This window comes from Notamacropus eugenii, chromosome 1 (genome assembly GCF_028372415.1).
Source record: "Notamacropus eugenii isolate mMacEug1 chromosome 1, mMacEug1.pri_v2, whole genome shotgun sequence".
NCBI lineage: Eukaryota > Metazoa > Chordata > Mammalia > Diprotodontia > Macropodidae > Notamacropus > Notamacropus eugenii.
This window is the reverse complement of record NC_092872.1, coordinates 893845-913209: the sequence shown is the minus strand read 5'-3', so window position 1 is coordinate 913209 and position 19365 is coordinate 893845. Positions and strand designations below refer to the sequence as shown.

General features: G+C 49.1%; 1 protein-coding gene across 4 annotated transcripts in view; it reads left to right on the top strand.

Moving 5' to 3' along the window:
* PRKCD (protein kinase C delta) overlaps nt 1-18796 on the top strand; it is a 55994-nt gene extending 37198 nt beyond the window's left edge. For all 4 annotated transcript variants that reach the window (XM_072649520.1, XM_072649528.1, XM_072649535.1 and 1 more), the window contains 15 exons: nt 1318-1378; nt 1951-2113; nt 2263-2294; nt 2919-3004; nt 3681-3810; nt 5288-5388; nt 6018-6114; nt 7287-7390; nt 8060-8233; nt 9468-9559; nt 11309-11371; nt 11999-12137; nt 13260-13448; nt 15735-15863; nt 18129-18796. In XM_072649520.1, coding sequence (XP_072505621.1) covers nt 1318-1378; nt 1951-2113; nt 2263-2294; nt 2919-3004; nt 3681-3810; nt 5288-5388; nt 6018-6114; nt 7287-7390; nt 8060-8233; nt 9468-9559; nt 11309-11371; nt 11999-12137; nt 13260-13448; nt 15735-15863; nt 18129-18287 — 1719 coding nt within the window. In that variant the 3' untranslated portion in view covers nt 18288-18796. The remainder of the gene's footprint in view (nt 1-1317; nt 1379-1950; nt 2114-2262; nt 2295-2918; nt 3005-3680; nt 3811-5287; nt 5389-6017; nt 6115-7286; nt 7391-8059; nt 8234-9467; nt 9560-11308; nt 11372-11998; nt 12138-13259; nt 13449-15734; nt 15864-18128) is intronic.
* The last annotated feature ends 569 nt before the right edge of the window (nt 18797-19365 follow it).

The window sequence follows — 19365 nt, the reverse complement described above, 5'->3', positions numbered from 1 at the left end:
CATTTCTGTATTATTTTATTTAGAATGCTGGTTTGGGAATCAGAGGATCCGGATTCCAATTCTGCCTTGCCTGTATGACCTTGGATAAGTCAGTCTCAGTTTCCTCATCTGTAAATTGAGAGGGTTAGACTAGTTGACCTCTGAGGTCCTTTCCAGCTCTAAATCCATGATCCCTTTGTGTCCTTGGGCAAATTGCTGACCCTCTATGGGCCTCAGTTTCTTTACCTGTAAAAATGAAAAGGGTGGGCAAGATGACTTCTGAGGTACTTTTCATCTCTAGATCTGTGATCTTACTCCGTGTGTGTGTATGTGTGTGTGTGTGATCCATAGGTATCTACATGCCTTTGTATCTGTGTGAGCATAGATGCATATTGTAGCTGATAGGACCCACAGAAAGTCCCTGGGCTTTGCTCCCCGCAAGCAGAGATGTCTCAACAGGAAAAGGCTTTATAACTGTCCATTCCTCTGCCCCCAGTAAGACTTACTTCAGACAAGCTAGAACAGAGGAAGGGGCAGATGTGAGACAGAGCCCCTGCTGACCTCTCCCTTCATCAGGGCTGAGGGCAGAGTCCTGAATTCTTCCGGGGAATTTTCTTTCTGCACCTACTTCTGGTTGCCATAGTGGACAAAAAGACTGTAGAAGAAGGGGACTCCCAGTCATCTGGGGCAAACAAACAGTTAGTGAATAATGAGGAACCACTGACCTGTAGGTGCCAAATTCTCTAGTCCAGACTGGGTCAGCAGGGCTGAGGAGTGCAGTAGAGGCAGGAAGGGAAGTCTCCCTGGAAGAGGTGAGCTCCTTTGTCTGTCGCTTTGTTTGAATGTGTGAGCTGAAGGATGTGTGCACCCTTTCCAAGGTCCCTGCCTTCCAGAGTGTGTTTGCGATGTTCTAGGTTGGGTGGCCTTCTCTCTGCAGGACCCCCTGCCTCCCATCTGGGCTCTTCCCCTCATCAGAGCAGCTGTTAGGTGGGGGCGGGAGTGGGGTGGGGAGTTTCCCTTCTTTCTCATTCTGTCCCTGGGCCTTGGCTGGGGTTAGAACCTTTCAGTTCCCCAAATGCAACAATACTTCATGGGGGATGGGGACCCTGGCTCTCACTTCAAAGTCCCTTTCCTCTACATCCAAATGGATGAAGATGTTTGGTGGGGCTGCAGATTGAGGGGATGGGATGAGAGGGAGCCTGATGGGTGATTGGGTATGACTAGTAATGCAGTTCTTAGATGGAGACCGAGGCCAAGGGATGGAGGCCTGAGGGCCCGGGGGCGGGCTGGCTCTGGGAACTCCTCCCCTCTCCTCATGGACACGCCTTATCTCCTCAGCTGGACCTGCAACCTCAGGCCAAGGTACTCATGTCTGTCCAGTATTTCCTGGAAGATACAGGTAAGGGATGGTTAACCAGGGCCTCCCATTGTGTACCTGGGCCCTGCTGGAAATGGGGTGGGGTGGGGGAGTGGACATGCATGCCTATCCTGTAGCAACAGGAAGAGGTAGAAGATAGACTGAGGGAAATGACAAACACGGGTTCAGACTGTCGCCTCCCAGACTCACTAGGCTTTGTCCATGAGTGGTTCTAGCTCTCTAGCAGGACAGAGCACGCTGTTTCCTCCTCAAGTTTGGTTCAGAGGGGGTGGAGCAGAAGACTTTGGGGAACTAGTTGCTATTGCCTACTATGGATTACCCAAGGGGACTTTCTTCCCCCTCCCCTCCCCCCAGTACCTCCTGAGGCTGACTCTCTCTGCCCCCCTCACCTCCCATTTCCTATTCAGAAAACAGGACTCGTCCTGGCCTTACTACTCACTCACTGTGTGACCTTGGATAAGTCCCTTCTCCTCCTGGCTTCTGACATGACATTTAAGTGCTCTGAGTGCCTTTCCAGGCTCCAGTGGGTATGATTTCATGACTCTGGAATCTCCAGGCTAAGGTGAGACTGACCCTTCTGGTCTCTTCTCCAGACTGCAAGCAGTCCCTGAGGACGGAGGATGAGGGTAAATTTCCCACCATGAACAGGCGGGGGGCCATCAAGCAGGCCAAGATCCATTACATCAAGAACCACGAGTTCATTGCCACCTTCTTTGGGCAGCCCACCTTCTGCTCGGTCTGCAAGGACTTTGTTTGGTGAGGGGCGGGGAAGGTTCCAGGGGCTCTCAGAGTGGGGGAGGGGTTGGGGGAGAGCTGGGAAGGGTAGGCCAGGGGCTGCCTTGAGAAGTCTGGGGAACTGGGAGGAAGGTCGTGCCTCACCTGGTCTCTCTGACTCGGTTTTTCAGGGGCCTTAACAAGCAAGGCTATAAGTGCAGACGTAAGTATGAGCATGGGTGTGTATGTCAATGTATGTGTATGTGTGTCTCTGGTACATTTGTGTACACACATGTAAATGTGTTTGCCAGTGTACAAATGTGTGAGTTTGAAAACCATGGAGGGAGTTGCTTTAGCCCTGTCCCAAGGAGAAAGAAAGGCTACTTCTGTCCAGTAGCCCTTCTGTACTACCCCTCCCCCAGGGTGTCCGTTCCCCCAGAGAGCCCCCCCCAACCACCCTCCTGGGTGTTCCCTAACACCTTCCCAGGTCTCATTCTCCCTGGACTCCTAGATGGTGCCTTCCATCCACCAGGTCCCCCTCTCTCTGGATCCCTCCATGGCCTCCCCATCCCCTTTGTGCCCCCTCTCTGGTCATCGTTTCTTCCTCCCTCCACTTCCCCCCTTCCCTTAGGGCTTATGGTAGCCAGGCAGGCAGGAGGTGGGGAGGGGAAAAGAATCAGTCCTTTGGGCCAGATGCCTCCCTGATGGTGTGGGAGGCTACTCGGGCAGGCCAGGAGAACGGGAAGCTTTGTGTCTGGGGGCTGGGCAGTGTCGGGCGCCTGCTCACAGTCTCTGCCCCCTGCCCTGCATCTTTCCCACCCCTCTACCCTGCCTTTGCCTCCCCAAGAATGTAATGCGGCGATCCACAAGAAATGCATCGACAAGATCATCGGCCGGTGCACGGGCACAGCGGCCAATAGCAGGGATACCATGGTGAGATGGGGTGTTGGGGGCAGGGTGGGACCTTCAGGGTGACAGGCCCAGGGCAGGGGCATCATGTGGAGGAGAGGGGGGCACACTAGGGACATCATAGTGAGAGTGAGTGAAACTGCTAGGGAGGGGCCGCAGAACCCTTTGGGGGGACTTTTGTAGGAATTGGAGGGCACGGGGTTGTTTTCAGGTGAATAAGAAGCCATTCCGCGTGTGTGGTTGGCAGCCACATATTGCTCAGTATTTCTTCAAAGCAGCTGCAGTAGGGAAGGCTCTGAATGGTGCTTGGTGTCTCCATCTGAGGCCTTCGTTGCAGGGAAACTCTGTGCCCCTCCTAGCGAGGGACTGGCTCTTCCTGTAACTTCTCAGGAGGGATGCCCTTTGGCAGGAGGGAGTACAGCTGACATAAGGAAATCCCTAGAAGGTTTGGGGCTCCTCTGGGCTTCCTCCCACTCCTGGCTCCCAGAGCCATCCTTGCCTGTGATCTGAGGCACAATCCTTCCCTCTGGGTCTGGATTCACCTCTGAAATGGCATGGATTGGGCAGCCTTTAAGCCCTCTGACTGTCCTGACAGTTTGTGACTCTAGACTTCAGTCTGGCTGTCAGAGGGCTGGATGGCAAGGATAGGGGGTGGGGGAGGTGGCAGGAGCTCATGGTGTGTTCCTTATACTCTCCCCAGTTCCAGAAGGAGCGCTTCAACATAGACATGCCGCATCGCTTCAAGGTGTACAACTACATGAGCCCCACCTTCTGTGACCACTGTGGGAGCCTGCTCTGGGGGCTGGTGAAGCAGGGATTAAAGTGTGAAGGTTTGTGGGCAGGAAGGAATGCCCGGGGGGTGGGGGGGTTGAGTGAGGGAAGATGGAAGGAACGAGACAGGGAGAGGGGACCTAAGGGAGCTTTTGGGGATGAGTAGCCACAGTTCCAAACTTGGAGGCCCAAGCCTGTCCTTCTGCCCAGGGGACATCCAGGTGGAGCTATCTTAGAGGTAATGGGAGATGCAAATCTAGTGCTCAGAAAGAGAGGTCAGGGCTGTACCCACTGATTGGAAGTCTTGATTGGGGATCTTGCATCGACCAGATCATTGGCTGGTGCACAGGCACGGTGGCCAACAGCAGGGGCCTCATGGTGAAAAGGGGTGTTGGGGGCAGGGTGGGACTCATCTACTGAGGCAGTGGTTGAAGCCATGGAAGTGAAAGAAACTGAAAGCCAAAGCAAGAGAAGAGCTTTTCAACGGCAGTGCCTTGGGGGTCATGTACATTGAGGGCTGAGGAGATAGTGGGGAGTTGGTAGAGATGTGGTGTCTCTGTGTCCAGAAGGAAGGGGGTGGCTTTACTCTTTAGTGTTCCAGCCTGGGGCTTTTTCCGCCTAGGTCATGCAGTGGATAGAGTGCTGGCCTTTGAGTCAGAAAGCCTGGAGTTCAAATCTTGCCCCAGATACTTAACCCTTCTCACCTTCATTGTCCTCATCTATAAGAAGGGGCTAATAATGGCACCTTCTTCACTGGGTTCTTGTGAGGATCAAATAGCATAACTTATGGAAGGAGCTTTGTAAATCCTACAGTTCTATAGAAGTGCTAGCTATTACAGTGTCTTTTTATTACACCTCTTGGATACAAGTCAGGGTGGATGTAAATTTCTCACCTGAAATCTTATGTCTGAAAGGAGGGAGGGAGGGAAGGAGGGAGGGAGGGAGGGAGGAAGGAAAGAAGGAAGGAAAGGAGGGAGGGAGGAAGGAAGGAAGGAAAGGAGGGAGGGAGGAAGGAAGGAAGGAAAGGAGGGAGGGAGGGAGGAAGAAAGGAAGGAAGGAAGGAAAGGAGGGAGGGATGGAGGAAGGAAGGAAGGGAGGAAGGAGGGAAGGAAGGAAGGAAGGAAGGAAGGAAGGAAGGAAGGAAGGAAGGAAGGAAGGAAGGAAGGAAGGAAGGGAGGAAGGAAGGAAGGAAGGAAAGGAGGGAAGGAGGGAGGGAGGGAGGAAGGAAGGAAGGGAGGAAGGAAGCAAGCCAGCCAATGTGCCTTGTACTGTGCTAAGAACTTTAAATGTTTACCTCTTTGAGACTCACCACTCTACCCCTCCAGTTCACAGCTCAGGACACTGAGGTAGACAGAGGTTCAGTGATCTGCTCAGCATCACACAGCTCATAAGTATCCGAGGCTAGACCTGAACTACCAAGTCCGCCCTCTGCCTGCTGCCCCACCTAGATCCTTCTGGGGCCCTGGGTCTGCAGCATGAAGACGCTGATGGGATTCCGGGGAGATTCCCAATACCTCTATTTTCTCTCTCCTCTAGACTGTGGGATGAATGTACATCATAAGTGTCAGGATAAAGTGGCAAATTTATGCGGCATCAACCAGAAGCTGTTAGCTGAAGCATTAAACCAAGTCAGCCTGGTATGGAGGGAAACACATCAGCCCCCAGGCTAGGGGAGGTGGGCTGCGGAGGGGTCTTACTGCTAGGACCAGGGGAGGCTCTAGCCAGCATTGATTGGATAAGGACCAATAAAAAAATCCCAAGCCCAATTTGCAGGCTAGAAAATTTAGGATTTGGTGGGGAAAAGATAATTCACGTTCATTTAGGACTACAGGTTTCTTGATTCCCCAAAACATTATAGGGCTTTTATTTTCATTTATTTATTTATTTTATTTCGGGCTAACTTAGACTTAAAAGAAGAACCTTGCAGGGTGGTGGGAAAAGTGCTCAGAAACTTCAAGCTGAAATGTTAGGAGGCTACATAGGATCCACCAGAAGTGAAATGAACATATCCCAAGAAAAACAGAATATCAATGGGAAAATGGAATTTGATGAAGGCTTTTCAGCCATGCATTGAATAAAATAGAGTAAACCTGTGTCATTGAACTAACAGGGGTTCCCCCATCACCAGCCCTGGGAAGTTGTCTTAGTAATGGAGTCAGGATTGTGGGGGACCAGACTCCAGCTTCCCCTTCCAGCTGCCTCCTCTCTTGGTACTGTGGAGCCGGCTCTGACTGCAGATCCCCTTCTCTTTGCTTCCTTTCTTCAGAAATCTTCCAGGAAGTCAGACACAGGTTCTACAGAAAGCTTTGGCATCTACCAGGGCTTTGAGAAGAAAGCAGGTCCCTCTGGAGAAGATTTGGCAGGTGAGATTTCAGAACATGGAATTCAATTCAGCTAACGTTTGCTGAGCACCTACTGAGTGCAACGTACTGGGGATGCAAAGGCAAAAAAAAGAAACAGTTCCTGCCCTTGAGAAACTGATATTCTTCTTGAAGTATACAACATACATGTACATGTGTGTATAATGTAGTGGTACATGTATGTACCAATAAATAGATACAAGGCAATTTGAGGAGGGAGAAGTCATTGTTGGGGCAATGAAGAAAAGCTTCATAGAAGGAGCATTTCCTGGGCTGAACCTTGAAGGAAAGGAAGGATTCAGAAATGCAGGCTAAGAGATTGTCGGGAACCTTGGAGAGAGTAGTGGGCTCCAAGTCAGATTGTGAAACATTAAGAAGGGAGTGGTTGGTGAGGCAGTGGAGACAGTGAGAGCAGATTGCTCTTTTTAGGGGCTCAGCTAGAAAGGGATGAGAGATACTGAATGAGAGTTTAAGAGGATGGCAGAGACCGAGTGAAGATTTAAGATGGAGGGTAGGGACCTGTGTGTATTTGTAAGCGATGGAAAATGGAAAAGGACCCATTAGATACAGAACAGGGAAGAGAAAGAAGGGACAAAGATTGATGAAGGAACAGGAGGAGAAGAAATAAAGCGTACAAAGGAAGGATCAATCAGCAAGGAATGAAAAGAGGGCCATGTCATCGTAGGAAGGACCAGCTACATGGATTTGTAGTCAGCAGTTGTAGGACCTCCTCTAGCCAATTTCCACAACATTGAAATAGGAAGTAAGGATATAGATTTGGAGAGGTCATCAGGTGTTGAGTCTGAGGGTTGTCAGGATATGACAGGATAAGGTGGTATAGTATATATAGTGGAGGACAGTGTGTATTTGAACTGGTCAGCTGAAGGTGTCAATGGATACAGTCTTCAGCTGTGACTAAGGATGCTAGAGTTCTGTTCTGGACCTTTCTATATCTCCCTGTGTGGACCCAATGGAGTTGATCCTCACTCACTGAGCTGATCCTCAGTGTCTCCCTTCTGCACCACCACCCCCAGTCCTCTGGGGAGCAGCCAGTCTTGGTCAGGGGCACCTTCCTAAAAGTCCCTCCCTGCCCCTCTGAACCAAGGAAAATGTGGGTGGATGTTGGAGTGTGGTTCAAGGTCTTGATCTGAAGTATTTACTTTCTGTTCCCACAGATAATGGGACCTATGGGAGGATCTGGGAAGGCAGCACCCTCTCCAAGTTCAACATCGACAACTTCACATTCCACAAAGTCCTGGGCAAGGGCAGCTTTGGGAAGGTGAGAGACCTCTTCCAGTGCTGGGAGGGAACTTAGAGATCATTTCATCCAATGATGTCCCAAAGAGGTGTAAACTACAAAGCCAGGAGCTGAATGTTGGTAACCTGGTTACAATCTGCAGCTGCTCCTTGGGAGTGGAGCAAGGTCTCCTGGCTCTATATGGAGTGTCATTAGATTAGATTAGCTAATTCTAGGGTCACTGAGAAGATGAGTTAGAGTTTGAATGAGGATTACAGAAAAGGGGGAGCTGGCAGAGACAACTCGCAGGGGGGCATCTTCTCAGTCTTAGTTGCAGTAGAGAGTTTGTGAGAAATTGGGCTCATTTAGGGTCCTAAAACACATGGGAACTACTGAAGATCCGTTAGAAATGCGTCTCCTCAGAAAACAAAGGAAGGCCGTGGGAAAATAAGATTTGATTTACACAGTTTTTTTCAGATCTACACAGCTGTGGCATGAAGCATTATGCATGTGTGTTGCTGGGGAGGTGGGTCAGACATGGGTGGGTGTCTCGGAAGGTACCAGGCTGTGGGAGGGGGGGACCTGGAGCAGAAGTGTCTACTGCACAACCATCCTTTGGGACCAAGGGGAAATCGCTCAGACTGTTGGTTCGGGCTCTTCCGCCTCCTCTGTCCTGCTTCAGTTCCTTACCTTTTTTCCATGGTGTCTCAGGTACTGCTGGCTGAGCTGAAGGGAAAGGGTGAGTTCTTTGCAGTGAAGGCTCTGAAGAAAGATGTCGTTCTGATAGATGACGATGTGGAGTGCACTATGGTGGAGAAGCGAGTGCTGGCCCTCGCCTGGGAGAACCCATTCCTGACGCACCTTTACTGTACTTTCCAAACCAAGGTACTTTCCCCAGACATGTGTCCCATCCCCTTGACTTAGCCTGGATGATCCCCATGCTCAGAGCCATGTCTGCCCCTCAGGGATGTGACATCTCAGAACCAGGGATTTCTGAAGTTAGGGGTAGATGTCCTTCCTTCTCTGTCACCTGACCTATGTTGTCTTTCCCTTCTCTAAACCATCCACACACCTGCAAAATATCCCCCTAAAGCCCAGGTCTAACCACATCACTTTTCAATTCAGAAAGCTTCCACGGTTCCAGAGCTGTGCTGGCAAATGTTTAACTACCAGCTCTCTGGAGGTGGGGTGATGGTGTGGGCAATATATGCATGTGCACATTTGAGTTTAATCAGCATTAGTAACGTTTTCCCCACCACTGTTACGTCTTGACAGTCAACAAAACAATAAATCCACCCCTGGTTTGGAGTTTGCTGGTTTCTGAGATGTCAGTGCTCACGTTGAAAGTTGAAGTCAGTTCCTGTTCAAGCTGGCTCCAGCACACGCTTCTCTGAGGGATTCCCTATTTCGTCTTGGATAAAATATAAGCTCCTGTTCCTGGCATTTAAGTCCCTTCCCAGCCTGGCACAGTCCAGCCTTACTTTCATATTTCTTTCCTTCTCGTACCCACCAGACTGGCTATTCCCCAAACTTGGCTGGTCATTGCCGCCTTCTTGGTCTCCTTCCTTCCTCTGCTCTTTAGCTTTTTTCAAGGCTTCTCTTGGGTGCCAGCTCCTCCAGGGAGCCTTTCTCAGGCCCCTTAGTGGGTGACATTCTCTCTCACCTCTAGTTATCATACACTTACTGTAGCAGTAGCAGTGGTTGCAGTGGTCATAGTAATAGGAGGAGGAGGAGGAGGGACCACTTACTTACACGAGGTGTCCCGAAAGTCTCAGTGAAGCTTTAAGCTTTAATAGCTGAAGACTGCACTAAGACTTTTGGACACCCCATACACAGCATGTTGAGATCTGCAAATTATCTCCTTGATTGTTGGATCCCCTCATTCCCCTCCTTTTCTGCCCCGTGGATCATAAGCTTCTGAGGGGAAGGGGCTGTTTCTTTTTTCTTTTATCTCCAGTGCCTGGCACATAGTTGGTGAATAATAAATGCTTGTTGAATTGACGTGTCCGGCATCAACAGAGTGGTGCCCACAGGGGTACTCTGTAGGGGATCTACCTACCTCTCCCCATAAGCAGGGCTGTGGCCCCTATGCTCACCACCCTTCCCTTCTCCTGGCCAGGATCACCTGTTCTTTGTGATGGAATTCCTCAATGGAGGAGATCTGATGTTTCACATCCAGGATAAGGGGCGCTTTGACCTGTATCGAGCCACGTGAGTGATGGGCTAGCTGGGCCAGAGATTCTCCCAACATAGTGGAAGGCATTGTAGTGACCCCTGGATCCTTATCCATTCCCCCCCTTTTCTCTCCTGGGAAGCCGTCCTTACCCCTGGTCTGAGCCCCAGGGATCCAGGCTATTGGAAGAAAGATTTGCAAGAGGTAGAGCATTCTTGTACCCTTCAGATCATCCCCTATTAGAAGCTGGAGTAAATTGGAAAAGAGTCCAGGACCCAACCTTGTCACAAATGAACTGCCACCTTCAGGAGTTCCTTCCCATTCTGGCCTTAGTTTCCTCATCTATAAAATGTCAGGGGTTGGGAGCTTGGATGACCTGATCTTAGAATCCCAGATTTTCCTGCTCTAATGTCCCATTTCTTCTCTGGCCATGTAGAGGAATGATAATGATTTCTTACGTGCATGTTCATTCTCCTATTGGATCCTCACACAAGAGGGTCAAGTCAGAGACTATTATCCCCTTTTTACAGAGGAGAAGGAGGCTCCGAGAGACAACAATGGCACCTTACATTTATAAAGCACGTCCACATAAGTGGTGGTATTTGATGACACGGTCATATGTTGAGCTGGTGCCAAGTTGAAACTTGAGGTTGGGCTTTTGACTCCTGCCCTTTGTCTCGGGCTTGATTCTTTGGCACTGAGCTTGAGCAGGCTGTGCTTTGGAGGAACTCTGTCACCCAGATGGTCTTAGGAGAGGGAAAAAAAGTCATCTGTCTTAGTTGGAGTGATTTAGGAAGCTCCTAGGCAATGTTCTTTTGGGGAAAGAGAGTTTAGGTATAAGATTGGCCCTTAGCCCAGCATGATCTCGGAGCACAGGCTGAGTTGTGACTCCCATAAAAACTGGCCCTTGCTACTGTATGAATTCAAGCCTCACTTTCTTCCCATGGTCTTTAGTTGGCCTGGTAGTGAGAAAGGGAGGAGGAATGGGTTCTAGAATGAAAAAAGGGCCAGAAGGGCAGAAGAGGCAAACCTTTCCGCTAGCCCCTACCCCATCCCAGAGGATGATCCCATGACACCTGACAGAGCTCTAACCTGCTTTTCAGTCCTAACATCCTCTATAAACTTAATGCTCTCCCCTTGGCTTTAAATCTCTGATACCTATTAGCATTGCTTCTTTTGACACTGCCCTATTTGATTGTGTGGGGCTAGAGCCCACTGCTTATGGTCAGTTCCTGTCATGAACCTAATTCCCCTGCTCCATGACCAAAACCCCAAATAAAGGGGATCTGACACTTTCTGATGGCCCCGTCTCCTCATAGCTGTAATCCTCTTCCAATAATACTAACTTCCTCCATGGCCCTAACACCTTTGCAATGACCCTATTCCACCACCACCCTGCCCTCACCCTCCACCCCAAAGAGCTTAACATTAGTGGCCAAATACTTCCTTATGGACTAAACCACCCCCTCCATGTCCCTGAACTTTCCTGATGAGCCTAAACCCCACTGTAGCTTTCAGCCGCCCACTGGCCAAACATCTGTCCTACCTCATCGTGACCCTAACCCTCTACACCAAAATAGTCCTGATACCCTCTGACTCCAGCAGTCAACTCTCTTATAGCAATCCCTTATTCCTCGATGGCCTTAACCCCCTGCATGCCCTGAACCATGCTTCTCTCTTCTACCAAGACCCTAAACTCCCCCAGTAGTCTTGACCTCCCACCTTGTCCTCCCCACCTTCCCTGGCAGTGACCAGTTCTCCTTCCCCTCTCTGCCTCCCTTGGACAGGTTTTACAGCGCTGAGATCCTGTGTGGTTTACAGTTCCTACACAGCAAAGGCATCATTTACAGGTGAGTCATGGGCTGGAAGTGGCCAGGGGGTGGGGGCTGGGGATGCAAGGCACCAGAGAGCTCCAAGAACAGAGACCCTTCCTAGCCAGATGTTACAGTCCCTCCAGCTTGGAGTGCCATAGGTGCCTAATAAATACCCACTGAGGTGAGCTGAAGCCAGGGCAGAAAGGGCAGACAGGGCAGACAGGCCAGGTTCAGCAGAGCTGATGGAGAGATCTTTCCTAAGGACCAAAGGCAGTTCTCCTTGAGGTAGGGAGAAAGGTAAAGGAAGGAGAGCCCATTAGGGACCCATTGAAGCACTCTTCATCTTAGGGGGCCATGGGAACCCCTCTTGTCTCAGCTCCATGGAGAAGAGTCTCTGTCTCTCCCTCCCTCCTCCCCCTCCATTGATCCATAACACCCCCCTTAAGGAAAGCTCCCTTTTGTTTCCTCCGTACCCCCATGTCTGTCTGTATCTGGGTTGGTCTGTCTCTGTCTGACTGTCCATCTCTTCTTGACCTCTAATGCCCTGTTTGAGAGGAGGACACCCTAAGTGCTAGACATCTTGGAAGCTGGAGGACTCACCTTCAGGTCTCCTCTGCTGTATCAGACTGACTTACCAGACTGACTTATCTTACGGTCCCACAGGGACCTCAAACTGGACAATGTGATGTTGGATAAAGAAGGCCACATTAAGATCGCTGATTTTGGGATGTGCAAAGAGAACGTGGTGGGGGAGAACAGGGCCAGCACATTCTGTGGTACCCCAGACTACATCGCTCCTGAGGTAAGAATGGACCTGGGCAGTAGGCCTTCCTTCCCCAGCCCAGGAGGGCACCCCACCCTGTGAAACCCAGAGCACAAATTCGTTCAACAAGTGGTGTTCCACATCCAGCTTTGGCTAGAGGCCAATCATCACCTGGCAGTACCCGCCTGTGAGGCCCTGACAGGAAACCTCCAGAACCATTGAAAGCTTGGTCCCCAAGACCAAGAGCTCCTCTGTCTGGGGACCTCTCAGCATCTGCCCTGTGGGAGTTACCAGGGGGCCACAGGGGAGTGCCAGATATTTTAGCCTCTGACCAGTGGCATAGCAGTGAAGGCTGTGCTCCATATCCGTAGCCCCAAATGCTGGAAGGCACTGTCTTGGACTTAGTGTCCCAGAGCAGGAGAAGGGGTCGTCTCTCTTCTGTCCATGGCCAGTGCCAGGGCTCAGCACTATCACCTGGTGGGATACCTGGGCCTGCTGCCCCCTGGATTGTTGCATAATCTTTGATGAGCAACTCTTTCTCTCTGGGCCTCGGTTTCCCCCATCTCCCTACTCCCACCAGATGGATAATTTGGCTTTAAGAAAGTGCTTTGAATTTACTCCTGGGAGGTGGGGGGATTGGCTTTCTGATCCCTTGGCAGAGGAGGTAGAAAAACAATCAAGAAAATGTCTGAAGTGGAAAAGACCTTAGGAGGGATGGCATAGAGAAAAATCTACTGATCTAGGAGTCCTGAGATGTGGGTAGCTCTGCCACCAACTGGCTGTTGCCCTTGAGCCATTTTTTTCTCTTTTCTGTCTGGGACTCAGTTTCCCTCTATTTCAGATGAAGAAGTTGAACCTGATGATCTCTTAGTGTTCCTTCTATGTAGGGTAACCCCCAGGTAACAAGTAACCCCCTGTTTTATGTACCATGTTTTTATATATGTTAACTAAATGGTCAGTTGCTCCTTCCCTAATCTCCAAAGGTGGCAAATGTGGAAGGAAGTAATTTCCCACAAAGAAACACATGAAGGGACTCAAGGAGTCTAACTGGACATGACTGTGAATAGAAGGGAGTCACACCAGCACCTGCACCATTCTGTGCCCGTCCCAGAGGCAGCTTCTGTCTGCCCTGACCCCAGCTCTTCCGCTTTGTTCCTACAGATCCTGCAGGGCTTGAAGTATACATTCTCAGTGGACTGGTGGTCCTTTGGCGTCCTCCTGTATGAGATGCTCATTGGGCAATCCCCCTTCCATGGGGATGATGAGGATGAGCTCTTTGAGTCCATCCGTGTGGACACACCCCACTACCCACGATGGATCACCAAGGAATCAAAAGACATCCTGGAGAAGGTATGGAGACCCTGACTCATGGCAGGAGAACTCAGGGGGAGGGGAGACAAGGATTTCAAGATGTGGAGGAAGATAACAGCTAATAAAAGCTAGCATTTGTATAGCAGTTTAAGGTTTGCAGAATGCTTTGTAGATAGCTCTTTTATCTTCCCAATAACCCTGGGAGGTAGGTGTGACTAGTATTCCCATTCTACAGGTAAGGAAACTGAGGCAGACAGATTAAGTGACTTACCTAGGATCTGAGGCCAGATCTGAGTTCAAATTTTCCTGACTCCAGGCCTAGTACTATAACCACTGAGCCATTTAGCTGCCTAGAGATCAATCAGTAAGCATTTATTAAACTCCTACTGTGTACCAGGCTCTGTGCTCACTAAGCACTGGGGGGCCATGAAGACAGGCAGAAGACAGGACCTTTGTGGAGCTCAGGATCTGCCAGATGCTGCTCTCCAAGGGCCTGCATTCCCATTGTCCCCTTGAGGGCCAGTGTCTATTCCTGGTCACAGGCTCCTTCCAGAGGCGTGACCCCGCGGTCGCTACATTTCTCAGAGCCATGACTCGGGGGAGCTCTTAGCCACTGAGCTGGACCTGGTGGGATTTGTTGTCTCTGCTGAAGAGAGGCTGCGATGGGGGTGGGAAAGGAGGTGCGGGAAAGGAGGGGAAAGTTTATTTTGGAGTAAAGGAATCCTCTCAAGAGTGCTGGGGAGGGGGCGGGCTTAACCTACTTAAGAGAACAGCCTCTTGTAAGCTCTCAGACTCACTTCCACGACAGCATTCAACTGAAGAAAATCATGCTGGGGTTTCTTGTCCATTCATTAAAGCAGGTCTGTGGGATGGCTACCTGGTCTGTCTTCGTTAGCCCTTATTATTTATATATGTGTGTGTGTGTATTTGTATCTATGTATATTATGTATACGTATATGTGCATGCATGTGTATAGCATATGTGTACATGCATGTTATAGGTGTGTGTTAGTATGTGTACATGTGTATGTATGCAAATACATGTATATACACACGTGTGCGCACAGACACACACACACACATATATATATATATTCCATAATACTAAAGCCACATATCTTTAGAACTCTCCCATCATTCCCAGTGCCAGCCATCTCGGCTTAGTCAGCCTCTCTGAATTAGTGATGTTGGCTTCCTCCACCAGGGTTACTTTTTGTGCGTTATCTGGAAGGATCCATAGACTTCTGAGCAGGAAGGAACCTTAGAGGTCACCTAGCTCTACCTCTATCATGTTTTTTTTAACAGATGAGGAAACTGAGATCCTGAAAGGTTAAATAAATGACTAGCCTAAGGTCACACAGGTCATCGGTAGCAGAGTCATTGCGTTTCCAGTTCCAAGTCGAGAGCTCATTCACTTTTACAACACATTAGCCCTTCTGCATTTAATCTCACTCCATCTTTCTAATTGCCAAGGTGACCAGGTACTTCCTATGTGCCAGGTGCTGGCAGATACAGGTGCCTGCCCTCAGAAAACCCACAGTCTAACTCAGGAGACCAGACTCACCCACATATTACTCACAATACTAAGAACAGAGCTGAATAGAGAGGTCGACAATAAAGACTTCAAGAACCCAGACCAAGAAAAAGGAAAAGAAAAATCACTTTTGCCTGGGGGTGGTCAGTGATGACTTGTTGGAGGATACTGGTCTTGAGCTGAGCCCTAAAGGAAGGTAGAATTTGTACGGGTAGAGAAGCAAGGCTGAATATTCCAGAGCGGTGGGAATTACATCATCCAAGATGTCCCATGTTGAGTGCCACATGCTTTTGAAATTTCCCCTCTTCTTCTAGCCCCAGCTCTGTTGTCTGCTAGCCCTATACAACAGGCAGTTACTTTCTTCTCTCAGGGCTTTACTGCCCTCATCTTTAAAATGGGGATAATCATTCCAAACATAGGATTATTTTGATGATTATCTCATTTCGATAATGGATGTAAAGGTACTTTGTAACCATGAAGCATTATAGAAAAATAAACAGGACCTTATTCCCACCAAGAACTTTTTGGTTCACTTATCAGACCATCTTCATCCCTGTATATCTACCTTCAGACTTAGCTTCTGCTCTGGCTAGGGCACTTAGAACCAGGTTGGGGAAGACCACGGCCAGCTTCTCTGATGCCATCCTCACTCTATCCATTACTTAAGTCCACCAGTGATTCATTCTTGTAGGTCTGTTCTCTGCCAACTTGCTTAAATCCTTCCTGAGCCAGAACATAAACATGTGTTTGTATAACTTTCTAATATAACCATGGTATTCTTTTGGGTTACAGTTGTTTGAAAGGGATCCCACTAAGAGACTGGGGGTGACAGGTAACATCAAAGTCCATGCATTCTTCAAGACTATCAACTGGACTCTCCTGGAGAAGCGGGAAGTGGAGCCACCATTCAAGCCCAAAGTGGTAAGTGGTCCCAAGGCCTCATGGTTGCTTGGTCCATATTCTTTCTTTCTCCCCACCCCATCCCAGACCCATCTCCAAACTTCAGGCTCTCCTGCCTTCCTTCCATCCACCACCTCTCCTCTTTTCACCATTTCACCCCACTCTCTTCTCTGACTTTGACCTTACCTCCCTCACTCCCTCTGTTCTCTCTCATTCAGCTGAGCAAACGATTCCTGTCCCCATCATGGTCTTAGTAAACTCCATGAAGTCAGGGACTATTTTCTCTCTGTCTTCATATTCCCAGACCTGGAACAATGCCTGGCACATAATAGACGCTCAGTTGATGCCAGTGGGTTGAATTGAATTAAATTAGAAGATATTGGTAATTGAGGGCCTACTTTGTGCCTAGCCTCAAGCCAAATCTCCTGAAGGATCTAAAGTCATGTAGAGACCTGATTTTGCCTTTTAAAGAGTTGACAGTCTTCCCCGAGCAGGGGGGAGGTGGGATAAATGTACGTGAAAAGCCTTATACATTGTAAGAGTTATATCTATATAAGATATATAACCACCACCACCACCACCACCATCGAGCCCCCTTCCATACATCCTTTCCCCTTTTCTCTACTATTCCATTTAACTTAGGTTTAGCTCTCCTATGCAGGAGACAGGGTGGGGCTTAATCAAATCCAGACTGTTCCGTGACGTTGCCTTCTCATTACCCGCCTTAGAGTTATACTCTGTTCCAGTACTTGGGCTTCACATAAGAATTAGACTGGCCGTTCTGGGCAAAAAGGCCTTTATGTTGCATGTTTTAATTCATAAAAGGGAAGCATCTGTGGTTTGACTTGGGACACCCTAGGGTGGGAGCACAGAAGGGTGAGCTAGTAGGGGTAATGAAAAGACAGTAATCCAGTACCCACTCTCCCCCTGCCCAAGTAGCATATCAGCTGCCACTTCCAAAGCTAGAATGGCAGCCATCCTCCACAAAGGGGTGGCCAGTACATCCAAAAGTGGGACTTAAAGGTGGGGGGAGGATTCTAACCAGAGTTTAGGGTATGAGGTTTTCAGGCCATGGCAAAAGGAGGGAATGCACCATGTTCCTATGAGAAGCCAACCATTGGGACTTGGGCCACATTCTCACCACTCCTCTGGGGTTAATAGATGGGACTCCCAGATCTATTCTCGTTCTATGCTGAGGGCATCTCTCAAGGATGCTGAAAAGATAAAGGATTTTATGGGAAAGGGAACGGTATCACACTCTGAAACTGGCTTCCTACCTTTGATGTCACAAGTGGGGAACTAACAGGGCAGCTAGAGGTTTCTGTGACTAAAGGAGGGAGCATGTCTAGAGTAGAGGTAGCCCATCTTGTTGAAAAGCTAGGCCCAGAAAACTAGAGAGGTTTTCTAGTCTCCCATATCCACTCACTCTCTTAGGTACCTAGCGTCCTCCTTCCTTCTCCCTCCACTGTGCACTACTTGTAGGAAGAATCATGGCCTGTAGCAGCAAGTGCCCTGGATGACCTGCTGGCACAGGTTCTTAGATCTGCTTTTCTAAAGAGAAAGCAGCTTTTGAGGGATAAATGATCTTCTTTAATCACATATATCAACAGAGCAAATACAAGCAGAGAAAGAGACCAACAGATGGGGCTTCTGACTCTCTGACCATAAGCAATACATTCACCACAGATCAACAGACAGGTCCAGCTGTCTGACCATAAGCAATACATTCACCACAGATCAACAGACAGGTCCAACTGTCTGACCATAAGCAATACATTCACCACAGATCAACAGACAGGTCCAACTGTCTGACCATAAGCAATATATTCACCACAGATCAACAGACAGGTCCAGCTGTCTGACCATCACATACATACATAGTTACCAGAAAGAAGCACCAACATCTGGGTTTTCAAAGCTGGGGGTCTCCTTAGCGGCTACCCAGAGTCTCGTCTGGCACATGAACCTTCTTCCAAAGAGCAAGCCCCAGAGCAAAACCTCACCTCAGAGTATATGTACACTTTTCAGAGCCAAAGGCATCACCACTCTCATGACCCAGTGCCTCATTAACAATTAACAAAAAGTGTGGGCCTTCCTACAAAACAAACCTCCCCTAATCAAGCTTCCCTTAATGAGCTCCCCCTGAAGCATATGAATGGGGGGGAAGATCACAGTCAAGCTGGGGACTTATGGGAGGGACAAGTATATGGCCTCCTTCTGGCCTAAGTTCCTGCCCCTGCTCACTCTGACCTCTGACGTCCTTGCCTTCATACCTCCCCATCACAGAAGTCAGCTGGTGACTACAACAATTTTGACCGAGAGTTCCTAAGCGAGAAGGCCCGCCTCTCCTTCAGTGACAAGAATCTCATCGATTCCATGGATCAGACAGCCTTTGCCGGCTTCTCCTTTGTCAACCCAAAATTTGAGCGACTCCTGGAGAAATGAGTGTTCTGTTGAACCCTCTGCCTCCTTGGTCAAAAGCCCGCCAGTGCTAGCTAGCTATGTGTACCGGTCCCCCAGGGTGAACAGGGCAAGGGTTTCTCCTGGCCCCTGCTCAGCCCTCTCCTGGGCCCCCATGATATGCAAGTGTGATCACAGTTATTTCTCCAGCTGCTTCTGTGCCCATAGGCAGCAGGTATTTTGCATGGTTGGGGTTTTAGGTACCTTCCTCTGTGAATCATGTGTGAATTTTCTGCTCCTCTGGTTGAGGAGGGAGATTGTAAATCCCATGTTTTGTTACTTGAATGTAGTTATCTATTGAAGATATATTATATATAAATATATATATATGAAATGCTGTATATATTGCTCCATAGAGAAGAAACATGTAAGGGAACTGGTTGATGTATTAACTTTTTTTTTTTTTTATAAAAACACACAAACAAAATCCAAACTGAAACCATGAAACCTCTTGGTTCTTTTATTTATGTCTCCAATAAAACAATGGAACAGTCTGCCTGTCCTTATAAAGTTTTCTTCTCCACAAATTTCTTGGCCACTGTCGCTTTCTGATGCCGACCAATGGGACTCAGGAAGTTCTCTGCTCTTGCCCTGGGCCAGCTGCCCCCGGGCCTCTGCAGCTGAATCATCCTCCCCACCAGGTCAGGCGTCTTCTCCACTAGCTGCACAAAGGCTCTCTCTGGCCATGCCAATGTTGGTGTTTATATATATATGTTCTTACTACATGGGGGTTGGGAGAGAAAAAGCCAAGTTTAATCAGCAACTATCCTTTGCAGTATGTCCCTGGCCATTCTCAAGGAGGGATTACTTACGAGAAGAGAGAGGGAGGGAGAGAAGGGGCGTGCTTAGACCTGCCCTCAGGGAGAGTATAGTCTGGAAAGAGACCCAGGAGCCAGACCCTGCCCTCGGCCAAACTCCTAGCCTGTGTGGAAGAAATGGAGGACAATGTGAGAGCCAAGGAAAAGCTCAGAGTCTTCAAGTTGTGGGCTGGCAGAGACGCAAGACTGACGAAGAAAACCAAGACAAAACTTGGAATAAATAGTAATATTTGCTAAGTGGCCAG